Source organism: Tachypleus tridentatus, chromosome 4, assembly GCF_004210375.1.
Source record: "Tachypleus tridentatus isolate NWPU-2018 chromosome 4, ASM421037v1, whole genome shotgun sequence".
Classification (NCBI taxonomy): domain Eukaryota; kingdom Metazoa; phylum Arthropoda; class Merostomata; order Xiphosura; family Limulidae; genus Tachypleus; species Tachypleus tridentatus.
The window spans coordinates 7,315,892-7,343,345 of NC_134828.1; the positions used below are offsets into that span (position 1 = coordinate 7,315,892).

Here is a 27,454-nt window from a genome sequence, read left to right on the forward strand (position 1 = left end):
TGAAATAAATTTACAGACCTGACTAAATACATTTGTTATTGAAGGGTATAATACAGCAGTCCTTTAGACTATCACAGGTCTCACAACAGGTACTGAAAAAGAAACAAAGGAAAAAGATTCCTATTTTGAATATTCATATTTAAGCTAGTTGAATTGTAAATACAATTGATATATAAAAATCTTAAAAGAAATAACATGGTATTTAGTGTTGGTGTTATATAAAACAAAATTAAAATTTCTCTGATGCACTGAACCTTCAAAATTTTAACAAATAATGGTACTTATTTTTCAGATAAAAAATGCTCTTATGGGATAATATAAATTAGTAAAATAGAAATTCACAAACTGGAATATAAATCTTTTAATTGTACAACTGTTAAAAACATTTACAATTACTGTTGAATGGTGAGTACACAATGTCAAATTAACACCAAAATGATTAACCACATGAGAAAGATAATATACAATGTATCCTATTTTTTAGATACAGGTGGTTGTTGTCCTGCAGAAGTCATCGGTGGTCGCATTGGGCCCATTGGCATCATTGGTGGACGCATACCTTAGAAAAGAAGTCAACATTTGATTAACTAACAGTATTATTCAAAGATATTCAACAATTTTAGACTGTTCAAATAAAGAATGCTCATACTCAAGATAAAAATGTTCTATGTACACAGAAACATTTTTATATGCATGTCAAATTTATTATGTAAACGACCAAACCTACAAGTTAATTTTATAATTATCTGATTTTGTCAGTACCACTACTCTTGACTACAAGTTACTTCATAATACACTTTCTTGTATGTAGGAATGCAGTCACATATTTATGAGAATAAACATTTAAAGTGTGAAACAAGAAAAGGGAAAAATACTTTCATGTTAGAAAGCACTGTATACAAAAATCATTAATTATAAAAAGACAAAATGTTAGCACTTCCTTAAAGTTACAAACTTGTTTTCAGCCTACAAAAAAGGTAAAATACATTTGTCACACATAATGATTCATCAGCATGCTTAGACTAAGTACATAAACTTTCCTCAAAGTCAACTGGTCACCTTGTTATGACTTTCAATTAGCATTTTCTTTTTTCATCCAATTTCTAAACCACTGAAATTTTATTACTGAAAAATTTAGTGACAACAAAATACCTGAATAAAACTGATGCTTCTTTAGTCTTGGATCTCAATGATGTTTACAGAATGAAAAATAAACAGGTGTGATTCAGCATGATGAAGTGGTATGCAACTTGTGTTCGTGTTATAACTTATTACTTGATGTTTTGTTACTGGACTCAAACTAATTTTCCTTTTAAACTCTTATGGAGTTCAGAAAAAGTTGTTCAGTATAGATTTGGTATTGTTTGGAATTGCATGCACAGCTACACAAGGGCCATCTGTAGTAGCTGTCCCTAATTTAGCAGTAATTGACTAGAGGGAAGATGACTAGTCATCATCAACTGCCAACTCTTGAGCTACAAATAGTGGGATTGATCACAACAATGTAATATTGTCATGGCCAAAAGGGCGAGCACTGTTGGTTGAATAGGGACTCAAACCTGCAACCCACAGACTGGGAGTCGAGCACCACAGCCACCAGACCAAGCCTTATGTACTGAATACAGGATTTAAATATTTATTCACACTGTGAATGTGGAGGTAAATGAATAAACATACCAGAAGATGTTAATTGTGGTTTAGTTTTGTTCAATGTGAATGTTTATTTTATATTACTTTAACTATCCTTTCTCTTATTCATTCTTTGAAGCAAATTTAGTTATTTCATTAAATAGAAAAATTACACAGTTTAAATGAAGCAGTGTCTCAAACAATAGTTTTACTTTAGGTTAATACAACAGGAGAAACTGTTTGTTCTAAAATTAAGTTAAATTATTCTGTAGTTTATCTTAACATTTAACCACAGGTGATTAACAAAAAAGACCCTATTTTAACTATTACAAAGATAAATAATACAAACTGTAATAATAACATCTATTGATTACATTCATTGTTAACAGGCAACTGAGTACTATAACACACTAGTGAATTAAATATTCCATTACTGTTATTGGTTTAGACTGTCAGCTTATCATAGTGGATAATGTCTATGGTAATGGCACCCAAATGCATTGGGGATATCCCAACTATCAGACAAAATCCAAATGCTGACAATATTCTAGTCAGTTGTCACTGGAAATTAAATGAGGTTACGAACCAGAATATGTAATACACTCACAAGTTAACTTCTGCCTTTCATCATCTACAGCCAGTTGTGGGAAGACAGTTAAATGTTTTGATGTAGAAACCAATCTAACATATCTACTAATTAAATGTCCAACCTCCACCCAAACAAAACTATTTTATAGTTCTATTTAATATCTTTTAATACAAGAAAATTACTTCAAACAGGTTTACAAAATTCTCTCATTCCAACACTCAACTCTTGTCTTAGATTCTTTGTGAAGTATGTTGAATCAATATTATCTCTTTGTGTTTCTCTTAATTCAGACCATATTTTTCTTTTTTCCAAGTGTTTCACATAAATAGACTGTTGCATATGAAATGTTGGATTTTAAAGGAAAATGTAAAACAAGTACATATTTTTGTCATTCAATTTATTTAAATCAAAACAAATTCCTTAAATTCAATACACTTCTGCCAACAAGTAGTAAATTTACAAATACCATCTTTAACAAACTGGGCATCATTTGACGCAACGAAATCTTTGAAGTCACTTTCAATTGACCCTTGTTTTGCAAACGTTTTTTTTCCTTTAAAGAAATATCCAAATGTTTAAAAACTATTAATCTTTAGGGCAAAGATCTAGCAACTATGGTGGATGAGGTAAAGTTTCGTACTTAAGTTTGTTTAGATGTTGGACAGTAATGTGCGAGACGTGAGGTCGAGCATTGTCATGAAGTAAGGGTCCACTGCAACTGACTGTTACTAGGTGTTTTCATGACAAATAAGTTCACAAAAATATTCCTATGTTGTGATTGCTTCTCCTAAGTTTTAAAATGAATAATGGATCACACCAGCTGTTAATCACTAAACACTGACCATAAGCTTGTAACAGTGAAAAACTGGTCTTAACATGTTTTGGTAATTTTTTGTAGTTAAAACATTCTACGGATCATCATCGTTTAAAAGAATCAATTTTTTGTCACAGGAGACAATTCCATGGAGAAATGGGTTGTTTCCGTAGAGAGTAAGGAGACAATTCCATGGAGAAATGGGTTGTTTCCGTAGAGAGTAAGGAGACAATTCCATGGAGAAATGGGTTGTTTCCGTAGAGAGGAGACAATTCCATGGAGAAATGGGTTGTTCCGTCAGAAAATGAGACAATTCCATGGAGAGAGTAAGGAGACAATTCCATGGAGAAATGGGTTGTTTCCAGAGAGTAAGGAGACAATTCCATGGAGAAATGGGTTGTAGAGACAATTCCATGGAGAAATGGGTTGTTTCCGTGAGGAGTAGAGAGTAAGGGAGACAATTCCATGGAGAAATGGGTTGTTTCCGTAGAGAGTAAGGAGACAATTCCATGGAGAAATGGGTTGTTTCCCTGAGAGAGACAATTCCATGGAAGGAGACAATTCCATGGAGAAATGGGTTGTTTCCGTAGAAATGAGAGACCCATGGAGATGGGTTGTTTAAGGGAGACAATTCCATGGAGAAATGGGTTGTTTCAGTAGAGTAAGGAGACAATTCCATGGAGAAATGGGTTGTTTCAGAGAGTAAGGAGACAATTCCATGGAGAAATGGGTTGTTTCTAGAGAGTAAGGAGACAATTCCATGGAGAAATGGGTTGTTTCCGGTAGGACAATTCCATGGAGAAATGGGGTTAGAAATAGAGACAATTCCATGGAGAAATGGGTTGTTTCAGTAGAGAAATGAGAGAATTCCATGGAGAAAATATCAGAGAGAGTAAGGAGAAACAATTCCATGGAGAGTAAATGGGTTGTTTCCTAGAGAATAAGAGACAATTCCATGGATAAATGGGAGAGAGTAAGGACACAATTCCATGGAGAAATGGGTTGTTTCTGTAGAGAGTAAGGAGACAATTCTATGGAGAAATGGATTGTTTTTAACTAGTAAGGAGTGAGGAACAAATTAACTCATCTTGTCTGATCGTTTTTAGTCAATTCTAGAGGTACAAATTTGAGTTTTTTCACCTTACCAATTGCTTCAGGATGTTGGAAGACTGTTGAATAATAAATAAGTTTGTTGGTAAGTTCTCTTATGGTTTGGCAGGCATCTAATTCAACTAAGGCCTTCAATTCTTCCTTGTTAATGGCTGCCTGAGAGAGGGACCTTGAGGTTTATTTTCAAAGCTTTTGAAACCAGAGTGAAATCTAAACCAGTGCTGTGCTGTGTGCTCACTAAATGCATGATTGATGTTATGCCATATTGTAACCAAGCTTGAACTCATACAAGAAAATAACATGAATATCAGTCTTATCCATGGTGATAAGAATCAGTATAAATATGATTTTGTTTCTGAAATAAACCAGACAATATTATTCTGACAAATTTATGTTTCAGTCACTAAAAATCGGGTTTCAGATTTGCACATGAAAATCTGACATTTCATATGCAACAGCTTGATGTTTTAGTTTAGCATCAGTGTTAACTCAAGAAATAATAAGTAAGAATAAAATTAATAAACTACTTAGTGCAAAAAAACTGTTCAAAAACAAATTATCTTAACAGAACACAAAAGATATAGTTATTTAACCTATTACCTTAACCCCCATATTGTGTTTTTAAAATTATGAAGAATTCATAATACATAATGTTAACATTTTATGTACTATTATAAAAAAGTAAACTTAAATAATGGTATTTAAACACACAAACCAATTAAGAACAACTTTCAAACTGGTACAATGACAACGTAGAGTAACATTAAAATCTATATTCTGATTTTTATATCTTATATAGAGAGTTGAGTGAAATACTTATTTAGGCATCTTTACCCTCGAACATTACAAGCTTCCTCAACAGGAAACTACTGTCCAACACTGCCAACGTAACTTCTCTATTGATACAAGGAAAATGAATAAATTTTAGTAAGGTAGTTAAAAGTATAACAATCAGAGACTGTTTACTGCTGTCCTTTAATTATAAATAGTACAATATATAATGATTCACAGTTTACTGTTTATGTTTCCGATACTAATAAATTTACAAAAGTTATTGCTATTCAATGACAAGTCATAACAGATTTGTTTTTTTCCCCATTTAATAATGCTACTTCAGGTATTATGGTAAAAATGTTACCATTAGAGATTCTAGAAGTTTGCACAGTAAAATGTCTTCACAAAAAAAAGCTAAGGAAGTGCAATCATCACAACCCAGATTGCATTCTGATATTATTATTATTATTATAGCTTTTGCCTATTTAATTTTAATTCCATTATAATAAAATGCACTAACACCAGGGCACATTATCTCAGTTTATTTCAAACTAGCTGACAAACATGTTGTACTTGTTATAGTTTCCAAGTTATAAATTCTAATAGAGTATGTGCATCTTCTAAAAATCTGGTAAACTTTCACCTTTTGTGTACGAAAATTTGGTTGTTCTAATGAAGTATTTTTAATAAAGATTTGTTCGTAACTACATTGAGCATATTTGTCTCATAGGTCAGAAAATAGTGATTTTTATATAAAGATTAATAATACTTTTCTTCACCTCAAAATTCATTTCATTTGTAGAGCTGCTGAAACATTCTAAATAAATTTCTAACTTTTTTCAGTAAAACATGACATTTCATTTTCCCTGACTGTAACTCTGTATCCCTTAAAACAAAGTAAATGTTAGTTACCATTTATCTTTCAAACAACTTGAAATTGTAACACGAAACTACGTTTGTTTATCCTGAACAGCTATAAGTACTCACTGCACACTACGCTATAAGGACTCACTGCACACTACGCTATAAGGACTCACTGCACACTACGCTATAAGGACTCACTGCACACTACGCTATAAGGACTCACTGCACACTACGCTATAAGGACTTACTGCACACTACGCTATAAGGACTTACTGCACACTACGCTATAAGGACTTACTGCACACTACGCTATAAGTACTTACTGCACACTACGCTATAAGTACTTACTGCACACTACGCTATAAGTACTTATTGTACACTACGCTAAAAGTACTTATTGTACACTATGTTATAAGTACTTATTGTACATTGTTTAAACTTAAAATTATTTCATTCTTATTTAAACAATGTTCACATAAGTGAGAGTCACTGAAAAATAAGTAGGCTAGTGAATGCTAAATCAGGTTTAAACTACTTGTGTTATCAGTAGAAACAGAACTAACTCACCTGGCATCATCATATTCGGATGAACTGGTCCGTGTGGACCCATAACTGGCATAGGGCCTCCCATTGGTCCCATCATGGGGCCAACTGGTGGTGGGCCAACTAGTGGCATTCTCTGATTTGGTCCAGGAGTTCGAGCATTGTTTCCTAAAAATAATTTATAATGTACATAAATACTCGAGTAAAAACATACAAGCTGGACAATGTAAGGCTCTCTCACTTTCATTTTACCTTAAAGAACTGTTTTAAAAATCTAATCACTTTCCACAAAATTTGTTATATGTAAGTACACACCTTTATAAAAAAAACAGCAAGTGTTCATGAAGTATTTGTTATTTCTGATGTCACATGATCATTTAACATTGCTATTTCTATACATTCACTTCCAAGTTTTTGTTACTTTCAAGTTATTGTAAGTTTTTAAACCTAGTTGGAAATTTAATTCACTAGATCCCAGTGAATTTGATTATTTGCTTGGCCTAAACCAAAAATGTTGATAAAAAACAGGGCAAAACTGGAACCTTATCTTAATCAGCCATTTAAAAATGTTAAAGAAAGATACAGCAAGTTTTTTCATTTATTAAACTAACAGTGGTATCAGAACCACATTATAACTTAAAAGAAACTACAAACCAATCCTACTGCATATAACAATTACTTAGAGATTGTATCAAGTTACTTACAGAAAAAACTTCACATTTCAAATATATATGACTAAGTCATGACAACAAGCAATTATAAATTATTAATAATAAACATTAATGAATATCTTTTATCATCGTGTCAAATGTAACAGTTCATTTGAACAAAATGTTAATTATATCTAACTCCATAAAGTAGACTTTTGTTTTAACATTTAAAAACCAGACAAAACGTAAGGTTCTTGGGTAAGTATACTAGCAACCAATTATATCTTAATTGAATATTGTTTTGTTTTTTGTTACAAAAGACAAGCCAAGACTATAATGTGATACAAATTAACTACAAACTTTATTTCAGTAAATTATTGTTCCAGGTCATGCATTATATAGATTTAGAGATACACAAATTATGTTTATCTTATCCATTAGTAACCTCATTCTACTTAAATACTTACAACACACCTAAGAAACAAGCATGACTACTTCTCCAGCAGCAGCCGTACCTAGCTTCTTAAAACCTACCTTGTAGACCGTCTGCAAGGAGTAACACAAGTTCTCTTCCATCAGTCACATTCTAAGTTCTTAAAGTCAGGACCAGTGACTACAGTTAGTTACTTAAATCCTACCTTGTAGACCGTCTGCAAGGAGTAACACAAGTTCTCTTCCATCAGTCACATTTTAAGTTCTTAAAGTCAGGACCAGTGACTACAGTTAGTTACTTAAATCCTACCTTGTAGACCGTCTGCAAGGAGTAACACAAGTTCTCTTCCATCAGTCACATTCTAAGTTCTTAAAGTTAGGACCAGTGACTACAGTTAGTTACTTAAAACCTACCTTGTAGACCTACAGGTTGGGGTATCATAGCTCCTCCAGTAGTAACAGCTGGTGGCTTGTTTGGACCTTGTGGGAACTGTCCAGACTGAATCTTTCCAGCTTTAAATGCTGCAGCTAAAATAAAAATAAAAAAGTGATTGAGGTACAAGTGCCCTGTAAGAGAATTTTCTTTAAGTAAAAGATTTTGTACATAAAATAACCATATAATTTTATGATTGTATATTTATACGAGGCACTGCAAAAGGAACATAGAAATGAATTAAACATTTAAAAGTTTTTAGATTGTGAAAAGGTATATGTAATAACAGTTTTATTGTGATACTAGTCCATTTTCACTTACATAATGCAGTTAACATTTAATATTCCATCATACAGATATAAAACATTATTTGAAAATGAAACTGACTTGATTCATATACTACAGGATCATGGATATTGAGAGAAGAGATTTGGATACTGAGACAAGTACCAACTTTTCTTTCAACATATATGTAGAACATTAAGTGTGCTTGAGAAATTCACATGCATTATTAAACACTGACATTTAGATAAGTATGGTCTTATCAAAACTAAGGTTCCTACACTTAGGTAACCACAACCAGTACAGCCTTATCCAAATTAAGGTTCCTTCACTTAGGTAACCATTACCACCCATAGACTACGAAATATACTCTTTACTTGAAATTTCTTACAAACTTGCAAGAAAACTGCACTTGCAGGATTTGTTACTTAAGTATTGATAAATTATGAACATAATTTAAGAAGAATATAAATTCCTAGTTTAAATTTCTTAACAGTTGGCTTTAATGAATCTCCAAAATTAATTTTATTACAATGTTGTTAAAGTAACCTGTGTACCAAACAATTCTAATTTTACTTACATGTACATTATTTACAAAACATTAAATGTGGCTTAACAGCGAAAATGTTAAAGTTTGTTGTTTTTATTATGTACAAATTACATGTTCAAAGTGATAACTTACTGAAAATGTACACCACTATGTCACACTCTTTCCTATATAACAAAATTAAATTTATCATAAATATCTTTGAATTGTTTTGAGAAAGTTTTCAAATTGCTTAAAAAATGAGATTAGTTCTTGTAAAAACCAGTTTCATTTGAACGGGGTTTACTGCCTGAAAGATCCAACATCAGTGGAGTATAATTTTTTACCTAGCAAAACAAAAATCTTAAAACTAAGATATATTATTTATTAGAACTACTATTTCTGAGGTTCTTCTCTGGTGATTTAAATATTTTCAGGTATTACAAAACATAAGCAATAAATATAACATGTACGCCTCACAGTTATGAAAGTTAAGACTGAATTTATGTTTATACAGCAAAACATACAGGTTTCACAAGATATTAAAATAACAGTTTTGACTCCTTGTTTAAAAGATAGAAGTAAAAAAAGCTACTGACTTAATGAATGTGTAACCCTCACCTTCCAAACTTTCTGAACATAGTTGAGCTAATGTAACACTGAAAACTTGTGAAAATATACATTTTATGATATACAAAAATTAAAAATGTTTAAATAAATTCTATCTATTAATACAGGAGGAAATTAAGTAAATAATTATATATTGCAAGATATTTATCTACACCTCATAACCCTGGAAGACATCTTTACATCATTATATAAATGATTTTAGAGCTACAGGATGGGACTGTGGTGGCTAATCCAACATTTGTGAAATCATTCACACATTATGAGGCTTGGACAGACTGTAAAAACACTTGTTGTTGTTATTATTATTATTATTATAAGGATTGGACAGACTGTAAAAACACTTGTTGTTGTTGTTATTATTATTATTATTATTATAAGGCTTGGACAGACTGTAAAAACACTTGTTGTTATTATTATTATAAGGCTTGGACAGACTGTAAAAACACTTGTTGTTATTATTATTATTATAAGGCTTGGACAGACTGTAAAAACACTTATTATTATTATTATTATTATTATAAGGCTTGGACAGACTGTAAAAACACTTGTTGTTATTATTATTATTATTATTATAAGGCTTGGACAGACTAAAAACACTTGTTATTATTATTATTATTATTATTATTATTATAAGGCTTGGACAGACTGTAAAAACACTTGTTGTTATTATTATTATTATAAGGCTTGGACAGACTGTAAAAACACTTGTTATTATTATTATTATTATTATAAGGCTTGGACAGACTGTAAAAACACTTGTTGTTATTATTATTATTATTATTATTATTATAAGGCTTGGACAGACTGTAAAAACTCTTATTATTATTATTATTATTATTATAAGGCTTGGACAGACTGTAAAAACACTTGTTATTGTTGTTATTATTATTATTATTATTATTATTATTATTATAAGGCTTGGACAGACTGTAAAAACGCTTACTTGTTGCATCAATAAGACTTTGGGCTTGTTCTTCCATCCATTTCTGATAATAAAACTTCACATTCTCTTTATGCTTCCGTCCATTACAATGAGTTTTTCTAACTGATGGCTAGAGAGAGAAATAACTGTTGAATACACTGATCTTGTATAACTGTGTCACTGTCTACAATAACTAATAATAAACAATGTTTTACTATGTTGAATACACTGATCTTGTACAACTGTGTTACTGTCTACAATAACTAATAAACAATGTTTTACTATGTTGAATACACTGATCTTGTATAACTGTGTTACTGTCTACAATAACTAATAATAAACAATGTTTTACTATGTTGAATACACTGATCTTGTATAACTGTGTTACTGTCTACAATAACTAATAATAAACAATGTTTTACTATGTTGAATACACCGATCTTGTATAACTGTGTTACTGTCTACAATAACTAATAATAAACAATGTTTTACTATGTTGAATACACCGATCTTGTATAACTGTGTTACTATCTGCAATAACTAATAATAAACAATGTTTTACTATGTTGAATACACAGATCTTGTATAACTGTGTTACTGTCTACAATAACTAATAATAAACAATGTTTTACTATGTTGAATACACTGATCTTGTATAACTGTGTTACTGTCTACAATAACTAATAATAAACAATGTTTTACTATGTTGAATACACTGATCTTGTATAACTGTGTTACTGTCTACAATAACTAATAATAAACAATGTTTTACTATGTTGAACACACTGATCTTGTATAACTGTGTTACTGTCTACAATAACTAATAATAAACAATGTTTTACTATGTTGAATACACTGATCTTGTATAACTGTGTTACTATCTACAATAACTAATAATAAACAATGTTTTACTATGTTGAATACACTGATCTTGTATAACTGTGTTACTATCTACAATAACTAATAATAAACAATGTTTTACTATGTTGAATACACTGATCTTGTACAACTGTGTTACTGTCTACAATAACTAATAAACAATGTTTTACTATGTTGAATACACTGATCTTGTATAACTGTGTTACTGTCTACAATAACTAATAATAAACAATGTTTTACTATGTTGAATACACTGATCTTGTATAACTGTGTTACTGTCTACAATAACTAATAATAAACAATGTTTTACTATGTTGAATACACCGATCTTGTATAACTGTGTTACTATCTGCAATAACTAATAATAAACAATGTTTTACTATGTTGAATACACAGATCTTGTATAACTGTGTTACTGTCTACAATAACTAATAATAAACAATGTTTTACTATGTTGAATACACTGATCTTGTATAACTGTGTTACTGTCTACAATAACTAATAATAAACAATGTTTTACTATGTTGAATACACTGATCTTGTATAACTGTGTTACTGTCTACAATAACTAATAATAAACAATGTTTTACTATGTTGAATACACTGATCTTGTATAATTGTGTATCTACAATAACTAATAAACAATGTTTTACTATGTTGAATACACTGATCTTGTATAATTGTGTATCTACAATAACTAATAAACAATGTTTTACTATGTTGAGTACACTGATCTTGTATAACTGTGTATCTACAATAACTAATAAACAATGTTTTACTATGTTGAGTACACTGATCTTGTATAACTGTGTTTATTATTAGTTATTGTAGACAGTAACAATGTTTTACTATGTTGAATACACTGATCTTGTATAATTGTGTTACTGTCTACAATAACTAATAATAAACAATGTTTTACTATGTTGAATACACTGATCTTGTATAATTGTGTTACTATCTACAATAACTAATAATAAACAATGTTTTACTTTTAACTAACCCAATAATGATACAGAATGGAAATCACTCAAGTTTCTGTCTGTGTGTGTGTACATTTGACTTACAGAAGTTTCATGCACTCACTTTTTATGTTTGGCAAGCAATACTCCAAGCTCGTTTGCTGATAAACTCGAATAACAAACTATATTAAAGTCACTAAATAATCAAAATTAATATTTCTTATTATTATGGTTTTCAGTTATTCCAACTGTTGAAGTTATCAAATGTCCACCATTATGATTTCTCATTTTCATTAAAATTAGGATTGTTTGGTTTCATCGAATTGTTTTGGAATTCATGAATTAAAACTAGTGTTTCCAAGACTACTGAAGTTACTTATCCTAGCCAATTCTAATTTAGGAACAATACATGATAAAAGACAGGTAATTGACATTACCTACTGCCAACACTTGGATGATGTTTTACTAACAAAAAGTGGAATTTACCATTACATTACTACCTCTCCATGGCTTAAAGTACACTGTCAACTACTTAAAGGCTGTGAAATTAAGATACCACACTATCTCCACCAAAGGGTAACAGTTCCTTCTGTGAAGCAACCATTATGATTGAACACAGTAGAGTATAGCAGCTTCCTTTATCTTATACAGTTGACTGAAGGCTTAGTGTTCACGTTTAATTAACAGTTAAATACATACTGTTAACCTGTTTAGAATGAAAGCTGTTAAAGATTTGTTTACTGAAGGTAGCACAGACCCTTAAAATTGTACAAATGGACATGTTAAGGAAACTGTTAAAACATTTCTTATAACATACCAGTATGTCATAATCTCTGAAAGTAACTTATATGTATATGCATAATTAATACATAACACTGCTTTTATACCATAACTTAAGAATGATAAAAACATGTCAAAACTGATACACAAAGCTTAAATTAAAATGATTGCAGATTTTCTGCAATGTTAATGAGCTATGGGAAATTCCTTTCTATTAATGCTTTCATTAGTGGCAGTTGACTTATGATAAGACAGCTGTTAAATTTTAAAAACTCAAGCTACAGAAGAATGTAATAACAACAGTGGTAAATTTAATACTGATAGCAAAGTTAACTTATCACTGGGCCTATTTATAACTTCATCATTAAAACAAATATCACAAAACATACATGTATCAATTTTCATGTTTTTATCACTCCTAAGAAAGTTGGTGTTAAAACTGTTTACCTCTGTCACATTCATTGCATGCATGAAACATGACAAAGTACACTTACAGTTTACAACATATGCTCAACCTCACACTTATAAGAAGCGCTTAACAGTTTTAAAGGTCAGTGGTAGCTTAAATCAGTTGCCCTAGTGTTATGTGGTTACAATAGGGTACTCTTGCAATGCAAGCTTATTGTAGGTGGCTCTCCAAGTATAGGATTAAGTATTAGATATGTATACATAAACCATGTACCCTATATACTATATAAACATATGATTATTGTTGTAGAAAACATTTTAGTGAATGATTTCACATTAAATGTAAAATAAAAGGGTTTCTTAACCATAAATGGTGATTATGGTCACATCATCAGCACATTAGACAAATTTGCATTATGTTCTGAACCATGAAAGGTCAAAATTATTCTTCATTATAGTTTGCTTTTAATTTCATGCAAAGCTACATGAGTGCTATCTGCATTAGTCATCTCCGACTTGGCAGTGTAAGACTAGAGGGAAGGCAGCTAATCATCACCACCCACTGCCAACTCTTGAGCTACTCTTACCAATGAATAGTGGGATTATCATAACATTATAATACCCCACAACTGAAAGGGCGAGCATGTTTGGTGTGAATGGGGTTTGAACCAAAAATCCTCAGATTACGATTCAAGTGCCTTATCCACCTGATCATACTGGGCCTCTTCATTATACAAATACCGTTATTCCCTTCTCCACAACTTTGGGAAGGTGACGTACAATACCAGGAACAAGTTTTAAATGACATTTAATATATATTCTAATGTCTTAAAATAGATTATTACTCAATGGTCCAGCGAACATATGCCTGGCTTTCTGGGATAGCCTATGCAACATTTTGTTCCATCCTTTTAGAATAGTAAATATGACATCAGTGGTGTGTCACCTAAATGGCAGGCAACTGAGGGATATTGACCAATGCACAGACCACCCCGTATTCGTTTGAAGTGAAGGTTGTTTGCCACATATTTTGATTATCTCACTGTCCTTGGGACTGTATTTTATCAACCGTTGTTCTACAAGTTACAATGTAAATGTTTTAATTTCATTCTTTTACTGACTGTTTCTGTATAAAGATAACCATTCAGGACCATCCACAAAAGCAGGCAAAGGCTTAACTATTTGAACTGTGCATGGGATTTCTGATTTGGGTCATATGGTTCTAAGAGCGGGTCTGCCATATCTACTCCTCCCATGTACTCATATTTCTTCTATATGATATGGCTTCTGGTAAACTTTATGGATTCTTCCACAATATATTTATCTTTTCTACCATTCCAGCTGCATACTTTGTTGTTACCACATCTACTGTTTTCTTGTTCTCCCATTCGTTTTCCTTTAAGAATCTGCCTTATAGCACTGTTGGCACTATTCAAACTTCTTGGGAAGACCTGTTTGAACAAATAGTTGCTATCATCAGTCTTGTGAGAATCTAAAAAGAAAAACAAACATGAACAATGATGTGATGTCCTTGGTCCAGAATAGACTGTGCCAAATATACAGCTATTTGTTCACTGGAGAAAAGCTGGTTAGCACCAGGAATGTCTAACTGAGTGGACTGGTCTTTTCCATAGTGAACACTAAAGTTATAGTCATTCCATTCTTTTTATTGTTGCACATAGTTTTATTCTAAACCTCAATTGTCTGTCCTTTCTAAACTGACAAAAAAGCCAAGTTGCCCCTTCCATAGCATTAAGACTCCATCAGTGGATTGATTGATTGAGTGTTTTATGGCACAAAGCAGCGAGGCTATATGCACCAGATATTCGGTAAAAATGTAAAAAAATAAATAAATGTAGCAATAGACATAAATGGAAATGAAGGTAAAACAAAAAAGTATAAAACCAATGTTGACACCTAGTCTACAATGTTAAGATAGAAGGCAGAGTATAAGAAGTTGTAAGGTATTTACTCTAGCAAAAAGGTAATGATCATAACCCGCCAGGAAGACTAACAGGTAAGTTCAAGAACCATCGTCAGTCACCTGAAGTTGGTCTTTCCAGTCCTGGTTCCGGGTTATGTGTCATAGCAGCTATTATCAAAATGTAAAAGAATAAAAGTTTTAAAAGACACTCCGCAAAATCGTAATAATGAGTAGCCAAATGTCCAATAAAAAGATAAAGTCAAGTAAATGGAGTAAAATTTGTAAAAGTAAATGAAGGTAAAAACAAAACAATTAAAACAGAAAATGGTGTAAAAACCAATGGTGACATCCAGTCTTCAAAGTTATAAAATATTTACTCCAGCAAAATGTTAATGATCATAACCCACCAGGAAGACTAACAGGTAAGTTCAAGAACCACCGTCAGTCACCTGAAGTTGGTCTTTCCAGCCCTGGTTCCGGGTTACGAGTCAATATGGCCAGTACTAAAAAGTTAAATAGTAAAAGTGTGAAATGATATGCAGCAAAAGTATAATAACAACTCGCCAGGACGACTAACGAGTAGTTCAAACGGAGAGTTCAATCAGTAGCGTTAGTCACCTGAAGTTGGCCTTTCCAGTCCTGGTGTCGAGTTATTTAATCTTCTGGCCATTGTCCTATGTCAAATTGAAGGAGAGAGATTAAAACTGTAAAAAAGGAACCACAATTAAAAAGGTGTAATGAATAAATATGCAACACTTAAATGAGATTAAAAAGATTAATGGCCGTTAAAAATTAAAACTTTATCAAGGTGGACAGAGTCACCATCACCAATAACTCTGTCCAATGTTACAGACTGACCCTGGGAAAAAATATGTTTAAAATATTGCCGTCGTTGAGAATTGTAACGATGGCAAGAAAGTAAAACGTGGCTGATAATGATTTGAGTGTTACACAAACAACACATTGGTGCTTCAGTTCCAGATAAAAGAAAATGATGAGTTAAAAAACTGACCAATGCATAGCCTAGTGAGAACAACTTCCTCCTTCCGAACTTTACGGAAGCTTGATGGCCAAAGTCCAATTTTGGGTTTGATTTGAAAAAGTTTGTTGTCACGTTGCTCACTCCAAGTGGACTGCCAGCTGGCACGGCGTCGAGCCTTGAAGACAACACCATAGTCCATGTACGGAATAGGCATAGAAGTGATGGTACTGAAGCAGACATATTTAGCTGCCATGTCTGCAAGCTCGTTCCCGCGAATACCAACATGGCCTGGTATCCAGAAAAACTGGATTGAAGTAGCTGCTAATGAAAAATGGGCCAGTCGGTTTCAAATATCAGCGAGAATAGGATGTGAGCTAACGTGTAGCGATTCCAAGGCAAGTATAGAACTAAGCGAATCAGTATAAATAGTGCAGTTGGAGTACTGCTCAGCTGCAATATGATCCAGGGCAAGAGATATGGCATACAGTTCAGAAGTGAACACAAAAGCTGTAGAAGGGATATCGTGGAAAAGCGTGTCGAGGTTTTAGGAATACACTGAGCAGCTGCATGTGTAATACAGTCAGTTACCGCTGCTACACAGTCGTCTATTGATGGCTGATTTACGATGGCAGGATCAAGTTCTGCGAGAGCAGTGAAAGTGGACCAGTCTGCCTGATCCAGCTTCCACGGAGCACGCGGGTAGGGTGGCATCGACCACGGCAAGTCTCTCTCAAAAGGATCGGAAAATGATCACTGCCTAGTGGATTACTGTCAACCCTCCATGAAAAATGGGAGAATAATGAAGGGGAGCAAACTGAGAGATCAATAGCGGTAAAGGACTGACTAGGTGCATGAAAATAAGTGGAAGAACCAGTATTGAAAAGAGAAAGATTGTGATCAGAGAGCATCCGCTCTAAAGATCGCCCCTCCCATCAATAATAGCACTTTCCCAGAGGGATGATGTCCATTAAAATCCCTAGGATTAGAAATGGAGATGGCAATTGTTCAACGAGAGCATCAAGATCTGATTGATCATACGTCTCTCCAGGGGACAGGTACAGAGAACAAACAGTGATGGTATGACCCAAGGAAACACGTAATGGCTACAGCCTCCAAGGGTGTGTGTTGAGTGACAAAGACAGGGTGGGCACGTGTTGATCAACCAACAGTGCCACCCCTCCATGTACTCGACCATCACACAACCTGTCATTTCTGTACAGAGAAAACTGCCGAATAGAGACAGTATCAGCAGTTTTGAGAAATGTTTCTTGTAAAGAAAGACAAACAGGATGGTAGGAAGCAATCAGCGTTTTGATATCATCCAGATTAGAACGTAAACCTCGACAATTCCATTGTATCTAGGTGGCCATTTTTAAGAACGGGTAGGTGAAGTGGCTGGAGAACCCTTCGGTTTACGACCACGTCTTTTTTCTTTACTGTCTTTAGTTGGAGGAGGTCTATCAACTTCCACGGATCCTGCTCTGGGTCAGGTGGGCAGGTTTTTGTTATTGGAAGGGGAATCCAGTGACTGAGGACGCGAACGAATAATTGTTTTGTCTCTTGTGGTGGGAGAAAAAGATGTGTCAGAAGAAATGCCTGTATTTGAAACTGAAGGACGTGGATCTTGAGGTTTGTTGGAAGGTATGGGAGGAACAGAGATGGGTGTGGAAGTCGATTCATCAACCTTTTTAACCACGGAGGTCAAAAGGCTTTTCATTTGTTTTGAAAACAATTCTCTTGGAGGCACAGAGAGATCTATCTGCACTCCCACTGTAGTTGTGGAATGAAGTGCAGCAGCATATGTCCGAGATGGAGTTGTGGACAGCAATTTCCGAGCCTCAGGATAACTAATGTTATGTGTCGTTTTCAAACGCTGCACCTCTTTTTCCTCCAACCATTTTGGGCAAGAATGAAAGTAAGAGGGGGTGAAAACCATTGCAGTTTACGCAATGTGGGTTCATGTCACAGTCATAGGCATCGTGGTCCTTGCCTCCACAACGAGCACATGTCAGGGAACCACGACAAGATGTCTTTGAGTGGCCAAATCTCCGACAATGGAAACATCGAAGAGGGTTTGGTATGTATGGCCGAACCCTGCAAATGAGATAACCTGCCTTGATGGTGGCAGGTGCACGTGAAGTAAATGTTAAAACGAGGGTATTTGTTGGCAGTGTAACTCCATCTTTGCGAGTGGAGATGTGCCTCACTGCAGAAACTTCTTGAGTGGAAAGACCAGCGAGAATCTCTGACTCAGGAACGTTCTTCAAATCCCTTTCAACAATAACTCCTCGCGAAGAATTCAATGTAGCATGGGGTGTAACCTCAATAGGTATATCCCCAATTACCTTTGAATTCAAGTTCACTGTGTTGGGATGTGGATGTTTCAACCAATATGTCACCAGATTGAAGTTTCTTTACTGACTTTGGAGAGCCAGCAAGTCCCTCTAGTCCCTTTTGAATAAAAAAATGGGGACATTTGCCCTAAAGGTTTTTCCGAAAGAGAATGTAATATAAGAAAATGAGGATGCGTGTGTTACTGATGTTGAAGATTGCTGTTCTGAGTATTCAAGGCGTGGTCGCTACCCATTGACTGTTTTTTTACAATTTTATTTAAATTTTTTAGAGGATCCATAGGAAAAAGGAAAAATTTCGGTACCCACTGACCCCACCCATCATGGAGCCCTACAAGGGGACACACTACAAAGTCACGTACGGACAATGCAGCAACGCCAGGGTTTCGTGAGCACTATACCCAAACACCAGCATCAGGCACAATGTCCACAACACCCGTTGAGAACTTCCAACACTGGTACTTGGTTGACTCTAGCCCAAGTGGACCAGCCGATTGACCAGGGGGCCACCCAAAGGCTGCCCGTCTACAGGAATTTGAGGCCAAAATGGTGTGTTAGGGTTGGACCCCTCAACCACCAGGATCCTCTCCTCCCCTTCACGGGTCACCACGCATGGCAAACACTTGGGTGGATGTTTAGATCCCAGAGAAGGTAACCAGATAGAACAGAACCTTCCCTGGTAGGTCCCCTCACCACGTACAGGAATCCACACCGAGGGGCCATCAGTGGAAATGCACTCACCTGCATCAACATTTTCCATTGAATTAGCAACAAACATGCATTTAAACATGTAGAAGGAACACTGTTCTTTATGTCACCAACCTCACTAAACCAAAATTTTATTGTCGACTAATATCCATCTCTGCTTGTGATTGTTACACAGGATAAAATGAACACCTAGTTTGAATACCTTCCCAAGTACTGGTTCATTTCACTGTAAGTTTCTGTACAAAAATACAAAGTTAAAAAGGTGTAGATGTCAGTGATTGATATCTTCATACTGAACATGATATTTACAATGTCCTTTGAGGATTTGTATTAAACACAATTCAGCTTTATCATTTACACAGGACACAACATGGTTTATAACATCAGGTGTCAAACATCACTGAAGCAATCAAGAATGCTCATTTTCACTGAAGCCTATAGCAGTGTCAACTCCTAAAACTATGTAATAATTCTGGCTCTGGACTAGGTCCATCTTCAAAAATGTTAAGTAGAGGAGCCCAATCAGCAAACATTTGAAAGGGTTCAATTTATGAGCACTAAATTACTCATTTTCATTGTCAAAAGTTTCATCAGCTTGTAAGTGATTTTGACCTACAATATATACACTTCTGCTATCACTAATATCTATTTCAATATCAGACATTGTCTAAGTAACTTTGACCTGCAATATATACACTTCTGCTATCACTAGTATCTATTTCAATATCAGACATTGTCTAAGTGATTTTGACCTACAATATATGACCTACAAAAACTGCCCAAAACTAGTTTTTCCAGGTGTGATATCTTGGGTATTAGTATCTGCCTCAAGGCTAATCATTGGCTAATTTGCTATGAAGTCATTACTACTTGTAACATACTTCAATATCTCAAGTTATGGTTCTATATCTCACTTTGGGAAAAAGATCCAACCACAAATAAGAGAAAGTACACGATGAACAGGCATTCGTCATTGTCAAGGCTGAAGGACAATGCCCAGACAAGTGCATGTTATTCATTATAGTAAGAGGGTTATGGTTTATCAGCAAGCATTACAATACGCACAGAATAAACCTCGCCTACTTTCATTAAATTTTAATATTAATTACATAAATTTATAAGACAACATTGTAAATTATTTTTATTCTTGTAATTTGTTAAATAGAACTGAGTAACAATAATGTTGAGTTAGGCCTAGAAAGTTCTAAAGATTTGACATTAGATTTTCTAGTACAGTCATGGGTAGATGAAGTTCTGGGTCAGTGAAACATCAAAAAGATAGCTGAACTTTATTTCAAGATAGTAAAGTTGTCTAGTCATCACAGTGAATTAGTTGGCGAGTTTTCTTTTGATATGACTGTGAAATGGTAAAGTAAATTTATTCTTTGCATTAATGTAGTGCAGATAGTATTTACAAATGTGGCCTACCACTGTGTACACTAAAGAAAGCATGTCAACTTCCATTTACATGGACAAGACTTTGTTTTCACCACATAAAACAATGGAAATGGAATATTTAAAGAAAAGAATTAGGATATTAAAACATGAGCAACAGAAAATTAGACAAAGAAGGAGATCACATAAAACTGAAAGTTAGAGAAAAACGTAGTATTTATCATGATGAGCTCAATATAAAATACACAAGTTTGTATACACACCTCAGATATTTATACTATAACTTTTGATATGGCAAGAACATCTTCACAAACTTTGGTTGAGTTTTAGTAAACAAATTTTTCTTGTACACAAAAAAATTTTAAAGTATTTTTACTAAAGATTTATTTAAAAATAAAATTGTTTAGTTACTAGTATGTGTGAAGGTTTTCATGTTATGATAGATATTATTCTTCAGCCCAAAATTTCAAATATTTGTGTAATCTCTAAAAGCTCCTAAATACATTTCAAACTGACCTTTAGTCTTTGCAAAGTGGCCTGTCTTGGTTGTGTTAGAGGACAAGTTATTTGTAATATACAGTCACATTTCACTTGTTACACATCATACATGTACGTACATTATTAATATTAACAAAAGTTCTTAAACTTACTTTCCTTAAATCACAAGCCAGTAAATAAAGGATAGCAAACAACTCTTATAGTTACAAACTACGTACATGATTGCTACTTGCCATAGGTTACCAAGCCTTATCAAATTTTGCACACAGAGAACACGAAAGAAACTTTGGTTTTATACATAACCACATTTGAAATAACCAAAAGTCATAAATCACAATATGAACATCATAGAATTCCACTATAATCTAACAAAATTTATAATCTATATTTGAGTCTTTAAAAAAAAATTAAGAAAAAATTATATATCGATCACACATGCAGCATCACTCATTGTGGATAATACAGAAACCAGTTTCTTATTAAGTCTTTCTACATTATGGTTATGTTGTACAGCATATCCACTTCTCTCTAAGTTGTGTTTGGCAAGATAATTAAACATTTTTTACCTTTGAGAATAAGACATATACCAATTATAGAATTATCATATTAAGAACTATTACCTAATGAAAGGTCTAGATCACTGATACTTTTGACCAGTGTATACATTACATGAGAAGCCATCACCACAGGATTACAGACACATACAATTTTATTTAAAATATTTAAAAGGATTTTACTGAATAAATGCTAGCTTTTAAATTTTCATCAATAGTTACATCTTCCTTTAAAGATTACACACACTAGAATTTTGTGCTCAAACATTCTACTTGCTTTATTTTGTGAATTATCTGCACTTGTAACATTGATAACAACAACTTTCTCTTGACTTCTGAACACACTAATCTTTGTAGGCTGTTTTAATTTACTAACTATCTTTAACTTCTTCCTTGTTTGTATCAAACTATTTATCAAGAGTTGCTCCTCACATCTGCACTGCCGTTATGTTTTGATCAAATACCATTTATACCATGGTCTCCCAGAAAATAACCAGGTAGAAATTCTGATACACAGTTTGGGATTGTTTTCCAGGAATTTACAACATTACAGTTTTCTGGGTGGGTGTGTGTTTTTTTTTGTGGTGTAGTTCTTGGAGATTTATTGTCACTTGGGTCAAAGACTACTGGAATTTCTACTCACATATTAGCTTTTCTCCATTTGAATAGTGCATACTATGAAATGTATAAATATATGACACAAAACTTAACAGATGTTTTTCCCAGTGCCACTTGTCAAGTGTATATTTACCACACCTATTCACCATGATGGCTCTCAAAGTCAAACAATTAGCCTGCACAACAAATGTGTGAAGAAAACCTTATGACAAACATTCTGCCATCTACAGTTTGCAGGAAGTAACTATTTCACAGTGTGTGTCACTTGTGACCCAATTATGTCACATTCAATAAACAAGTGGTTAACCTAACCCCCTAAATACAAATCAGACTTCTCTGCATGCCACTACATTTCATATGCTTACTTTCAGAATTTAATTAAACTACTTTATCATTAATCTATGACACTAACACTAGCATTTAATTAAACTACTTTATCATTAATCTATGACACTAACACTAGCATTTAATTAAACTACTTTGTCATTAATCTATGACACTAACACTAGCATTTAATTAAACTACTTTGTCATTAATCTATGACACTAACACTAGCATTTAATTAAACTACTTTATCATTAATCTATGACACTAACACTAGCATTTAATTAAACTACTTTATCATTAATCTATGACACTGACACTAGCATTTAATTAAACTACTTTATCATTAATCTATGACACTGACACTAGCATTTAATTAAACTACTTTATCATTAATCTATGACACTAACACTAGCATTTAATTAAACTACTTTATCATTAATCTATGACACTAACACTAGCATTTAATTAAACTACTTTATCATTAAACTATGACACTAACACTAGCATTAAAATGTTGGGTATAATTTGAAGTTTTTATCAAAGTTATAAATTAAAAAAAACCCTAAATCAGTAGCATTTCTACTTCTAGTAAAAAACCAATGTTCCAACATGCACATTGTCTGTGTTTTGTACATATGACAAACAATTCTCAAGTCCAATGTACAATTCCAATGTCCTAATTTCTCCATGACAAACAATTCTTAAGTTCAATGTACAATTCCAATGTCCTAATTTCTCCATGACAAACAATTCTTAAGTTCAATGTACAATTCCAATGTCCTAATTTCTCCATGACAAACAATTCTTAAGTCCAATGTACAATTTCAATGTCTTAATTTCTCCATTTAGTTAGATATTCATACCTTTTGTCAACTCACAACAGAGGTCACTTTGAAAACCACTTATTATTTAATGTACTTCTTTATAACCAATAGAAAGAGCTTATTTCCAGTTTAAAACTTTCAACAGTCCTCAATCTGATGGCAGATTTAACCACATATCCCCACTAGCAATTTAGCACTTATACCATTTAAAAATTGTAACTTAGTTAAATATTAGCTAGAAAGTTATATTAGTTGTATGATATTTTATAATAGTGAGTTGTGTATTATTTGCATTATAAAACACATTTAAAAATGCAAGACTTTGTGCAAGAAGTTTTAACAAAGGATTAGCTGATTAGGTTACAGTGCAGAATGTTATGTATGCAGCAGGTAGGTGTTTTGTTAGTATCTTTCTTCTGTAAAGTGTTCATTTTAGACATGAATGAACTGTATGTCATACAACTATATGTAAAAAGTTAACTGATGAAAGTGAATAGTAGTTTTATAAATAAACTATGCACTGAAATAAAATGTGTTGATATTTTCATGTTTCAAAATTTTATTTCATTGTGAACTGATAATTCTACCCTACTGTTAGTGTTACAATGAAGAAAAGAGCAGAGTACAAGTTACTTACTATTTTAGGATGTTCTGGAGTTTTAGTTTCATACAAATATAAAAACAAAGATAAAAGGAATTTTTATTCTTAACATTCACACCAAGTTAGACTGACTTTAAGAGTTCAGAGATAAAATTTATACTAAAAGAACCTTACTAAAAAACTCCAAATTTATGTGCAGAGAATACTTGAAGGTTTACTGAAAACATATTTTATGAAAACATGTTTACTAGATTCAAAATAGTATTTATAATTCCTTGATTATGTAGTGATTACTTATTGATTGAAATGACCTAACTGACACAAATGTTCATCCACTTAAAATGAACCTAGCTAATACATCTGTTGAATGCAAGAAGGCATAGAATCTAACAGGGGTGATAACTAATGATCAAATGCCAAGCCTTCCAGGTCACTTCTCTGGAGCCCTATGGGTACACATCAGATTTGGTAATAACTGGTTTAATTTTTTCCAATTAAATGAACATAATTTAAGGAAAGTAAATTGGGGGCACCTCTCCCAGTGGAGGAGATACAACTACCAATCCTGCTGTTCCCTTCCTGGAGGACCTAAGAATACATCCTAAGGCTGGTGTCAAGTGGTTTGACAGGTGTAAGAGACTGATACACACAGAATTTTGTCAAATAATGGTTTAGATGAAAAATATCCTTCCAAAGAACTTCCACATGAACAAAATGAAATGATGAACAATTCTATATGTAACATCTTTAAAATGAAAACCAAATTTGACAAAAGTGTATTAAATCACAAAAAACAAAAATGAACATGGCACTAAGAAAATTACATACACCCATTAAACACAATAAAAATAATATAATTCTTTTACACTTCTATCTTTGCAATAACTTACGTACAGAGAAACCCTGCATCTAATAAATCAGTCACGAAATAAACACTCAAACTTAACGTTACTCACCGAGTCGTGAGTCAAAATGTGTCACAGTAATCACAGTAGTATCTACAAGGAGATAAAAATGTAAACATATTATTACTAGTACAGCTTACTTATATCACATTATTAAACATTACTTATTTTTGAAGTTCAAAACAACAAATTTTTATGACAAGGTACGATACAATCAATACTTTTGAAAAATAGTTAACTACTATATAAGGCAATATAATCTTTTCTTTTAGGTAATATATCCCTGGAGAAGGAAAGAAGAAACCGAGTACATTTGTGAGGTGTTAATCTTGAATTTTAATGAATGTACTTAAAAGTAGTAAGGTGACAGAAGATTGAGGATTAGCCAACATCACATGAATTTTAATAAACTACAAAATCTTCAAGTAATTACAAATCAGTTTTATGTTAAGTGATTTGGAAATTAGTAGTCTATACTTAAAGGAATCACACAAGAACAGTTAGACAAGTCTGATATTACAGATAGTCAACATGAATTTGGAAAAGAAAGATCATGTCTTACAAACTTGCTAACTTTAAATTAAAATCACACATTTAATACGAGGGCTGTTCAAAAAATACGCAGACTGACGTCATAAAACAAAATGTACTTTATTTAGAAGTTACAGGTCTGGGATTCCTTCAAAGTACTCTCCTCCCCAACGCACACACTTATCCCAACAGTGTTTCCACTTGTTGAAACAGTCCTGGTGCAGCTTCTTTTGTAATCTCCTCCAGCTCCTTCGTCGCATTTGCCTTAATCTCGGGAATCGTCTCAAATCTTCTTCCTTTCAAGGGTCTTTTGAGTTTGGGGAATGAGAAACAATTGCAAGGAGCAAGGTCAGGTGAGTAGGGGGGGGGGGAAACAGTGATCGAGTGTTTGGCCAATAACTCACGAGTTCTGAGGCACAAATTTCGCAGCACGCGGTGCATCTTCAATTTTTGGTCAAAATCTCGTAACAAGATCCAGCTGATATCCTACACTCTTCAGCAAGCTCCCCGACAGTCAGACGTCGGTTTACCCGCACCAGGGTGTTGATTTTGTCGACGTGTGGGTCGTCAGTTGACGTGGAAGGACGTCCAGGACGCTCATCATCTTCAATGGACTGTCGACCATCCTTAAAACGTTCATGCCACTTGAAACATGCCGTACGCTTCATAGCAACATCACCGTAAGCCATGTTAAGCATAGCAAAAGTTTCAGTCGCAGATTTTCCAAGTTTAACACAAAATTTCACAGCAAGTCGTTGCTCCATTTTGAAATCCGCCAAACGAAAAAATTGCACTTCTTTTAAAACCGTGTAGCTAATACACAAATGAAGATATCTGCAATCGGGAAATGGCGTCGTAATCAGCTGATCTGTGCAAACCTAGCGACACCAAGCGGATTCCCCTGGAACCAACTGGAGCCGCGCAATTCAAAGTCCGCGTATTTTTTAACAGACCTCGTATGTTCAACAGTATTGCAGTAAATTTGAGTACTTCAATTTTCAGAGATTTTGATTAAATGTTATACAAGATATTTATAAGAACAATTGTTCCCGAGAATCTGGTTAAGTAGTTTTGTTTCCTTATATAGTTATTATTTATGTACACAAATCACTATGTATGCTTCCTTTGGTTGCACACAATATTCAAAAGGTAACCTAACCAGATACCTACATAATGAAATGAAAAATTATTGGCTTTAGAGTTATATTCAACATTTCTATAAATATAACCCAAAATCTTTTTTACCCTACTAATAGAATAGTACACTACTTGGATGGCTAAAAAGACTAATCAAACAACACACCAAGACATGACTATAAATAAACCTTAAAATTCAATTAACTTTTCTTTTAGCAACAGAACACTGCCTTTATGGCTTTAGTGACTTATCCACCACCGTGTCAAACTCCCCCACTCATTTTTTTTTTCACTCATTCTTCTTAATGGTTTGTTATATACACTAAATATGTGGTCCAAATTATAACTTACTACAAGTAAAGTTTATTTGCCAAATTAATCAAGAGAGTCAAGTTATTCTGTAATATCTAAACACATAAAGACAACTGAATATCTACGACAACATTTTCTTTATATATAAGATAGCTGACCCACGAAATAGTTTGCTTTTACGTTTGCTAAAAATGTTTTATCACTAGTACCACTAGTTCATATTTAGTGGAACAACAAAATACAACGCTACAGCCTAAACTCAGGCAGCGAGTTAGTGTAAATAAATAAAGTACAAAAACTACAGAGATATAATTCACCTTACTTTGGCATAGTTTATCTTACTCAAACTTCGGTATATTTTATGTTGACGTTAAAAAGCAAATGAAGTCTTAACTGAAAATAACGTTTCGCTTTTAAGAATAACTTTAACACAATGATAATTCCAACCCTCTTCTAAAATGTGATGGTAAGGACAAAGTGCCCTAGCGTCACTTTAGAAAATACATTTTTTATAGGAATATTTTAATTATCATAAATAAACATAGAAAATTGTATCATATTTT

At 33.3% G+C, this 27,454-nt stretch overlaps 1 protein-coding gene across 3 annotated transcripts; it reads right to left on the reverse strand.

Annotated features, from left to right (window-relative positions):
* Positions 1–346: 346 nt before the first annotated feature.
* On the reverse strand, positions 347–27,372 carry LOC143248521 (U1 small nuclear ribonucleoprotein C-like). 3 transcript variants are annotated; one of them, XM_076496942.1, is made up of 7 exons: positions 27,214–27,372; positions 24,963–25,004; positions 10,220–10,328; positions 7,820–7,933; positions 6,348–6,491; positions 4,977–5,038; positions 347–559 (listed from the first exon to the last, which is right to left on the reverse strand). In XM_076496942.1, the coding sequence occupies exons 3-6, from the start codon at positions 10,254–10,256 to the stop codon at positions 4,998–5,000; spliced, it is 336 nt and encodes a 111-aa protein (XP_076353057.1). In that variant the 5' UTR covers positions 10,257–10,328; positions 24,963–25,004; positions 27,214–27,372; the 3' UTR covers positions 347–559; positions 4,977–4,997. The 3 variants fall into 3 exon arrangements, with proteins under 3 accessions (XP_076353057.1, XP_076353058.1, XP_076353056.1); XM_076496943.1 differs by having other exon boundaries at positions 4,959–5,038; XM_076496941.1 differs by lacking the exon at positions 4,977–5,038 and having other exon boundaries at positions 27,214–27,371.
* Positions 27,373–27,454: the final 82 nt, after the last annotated feature.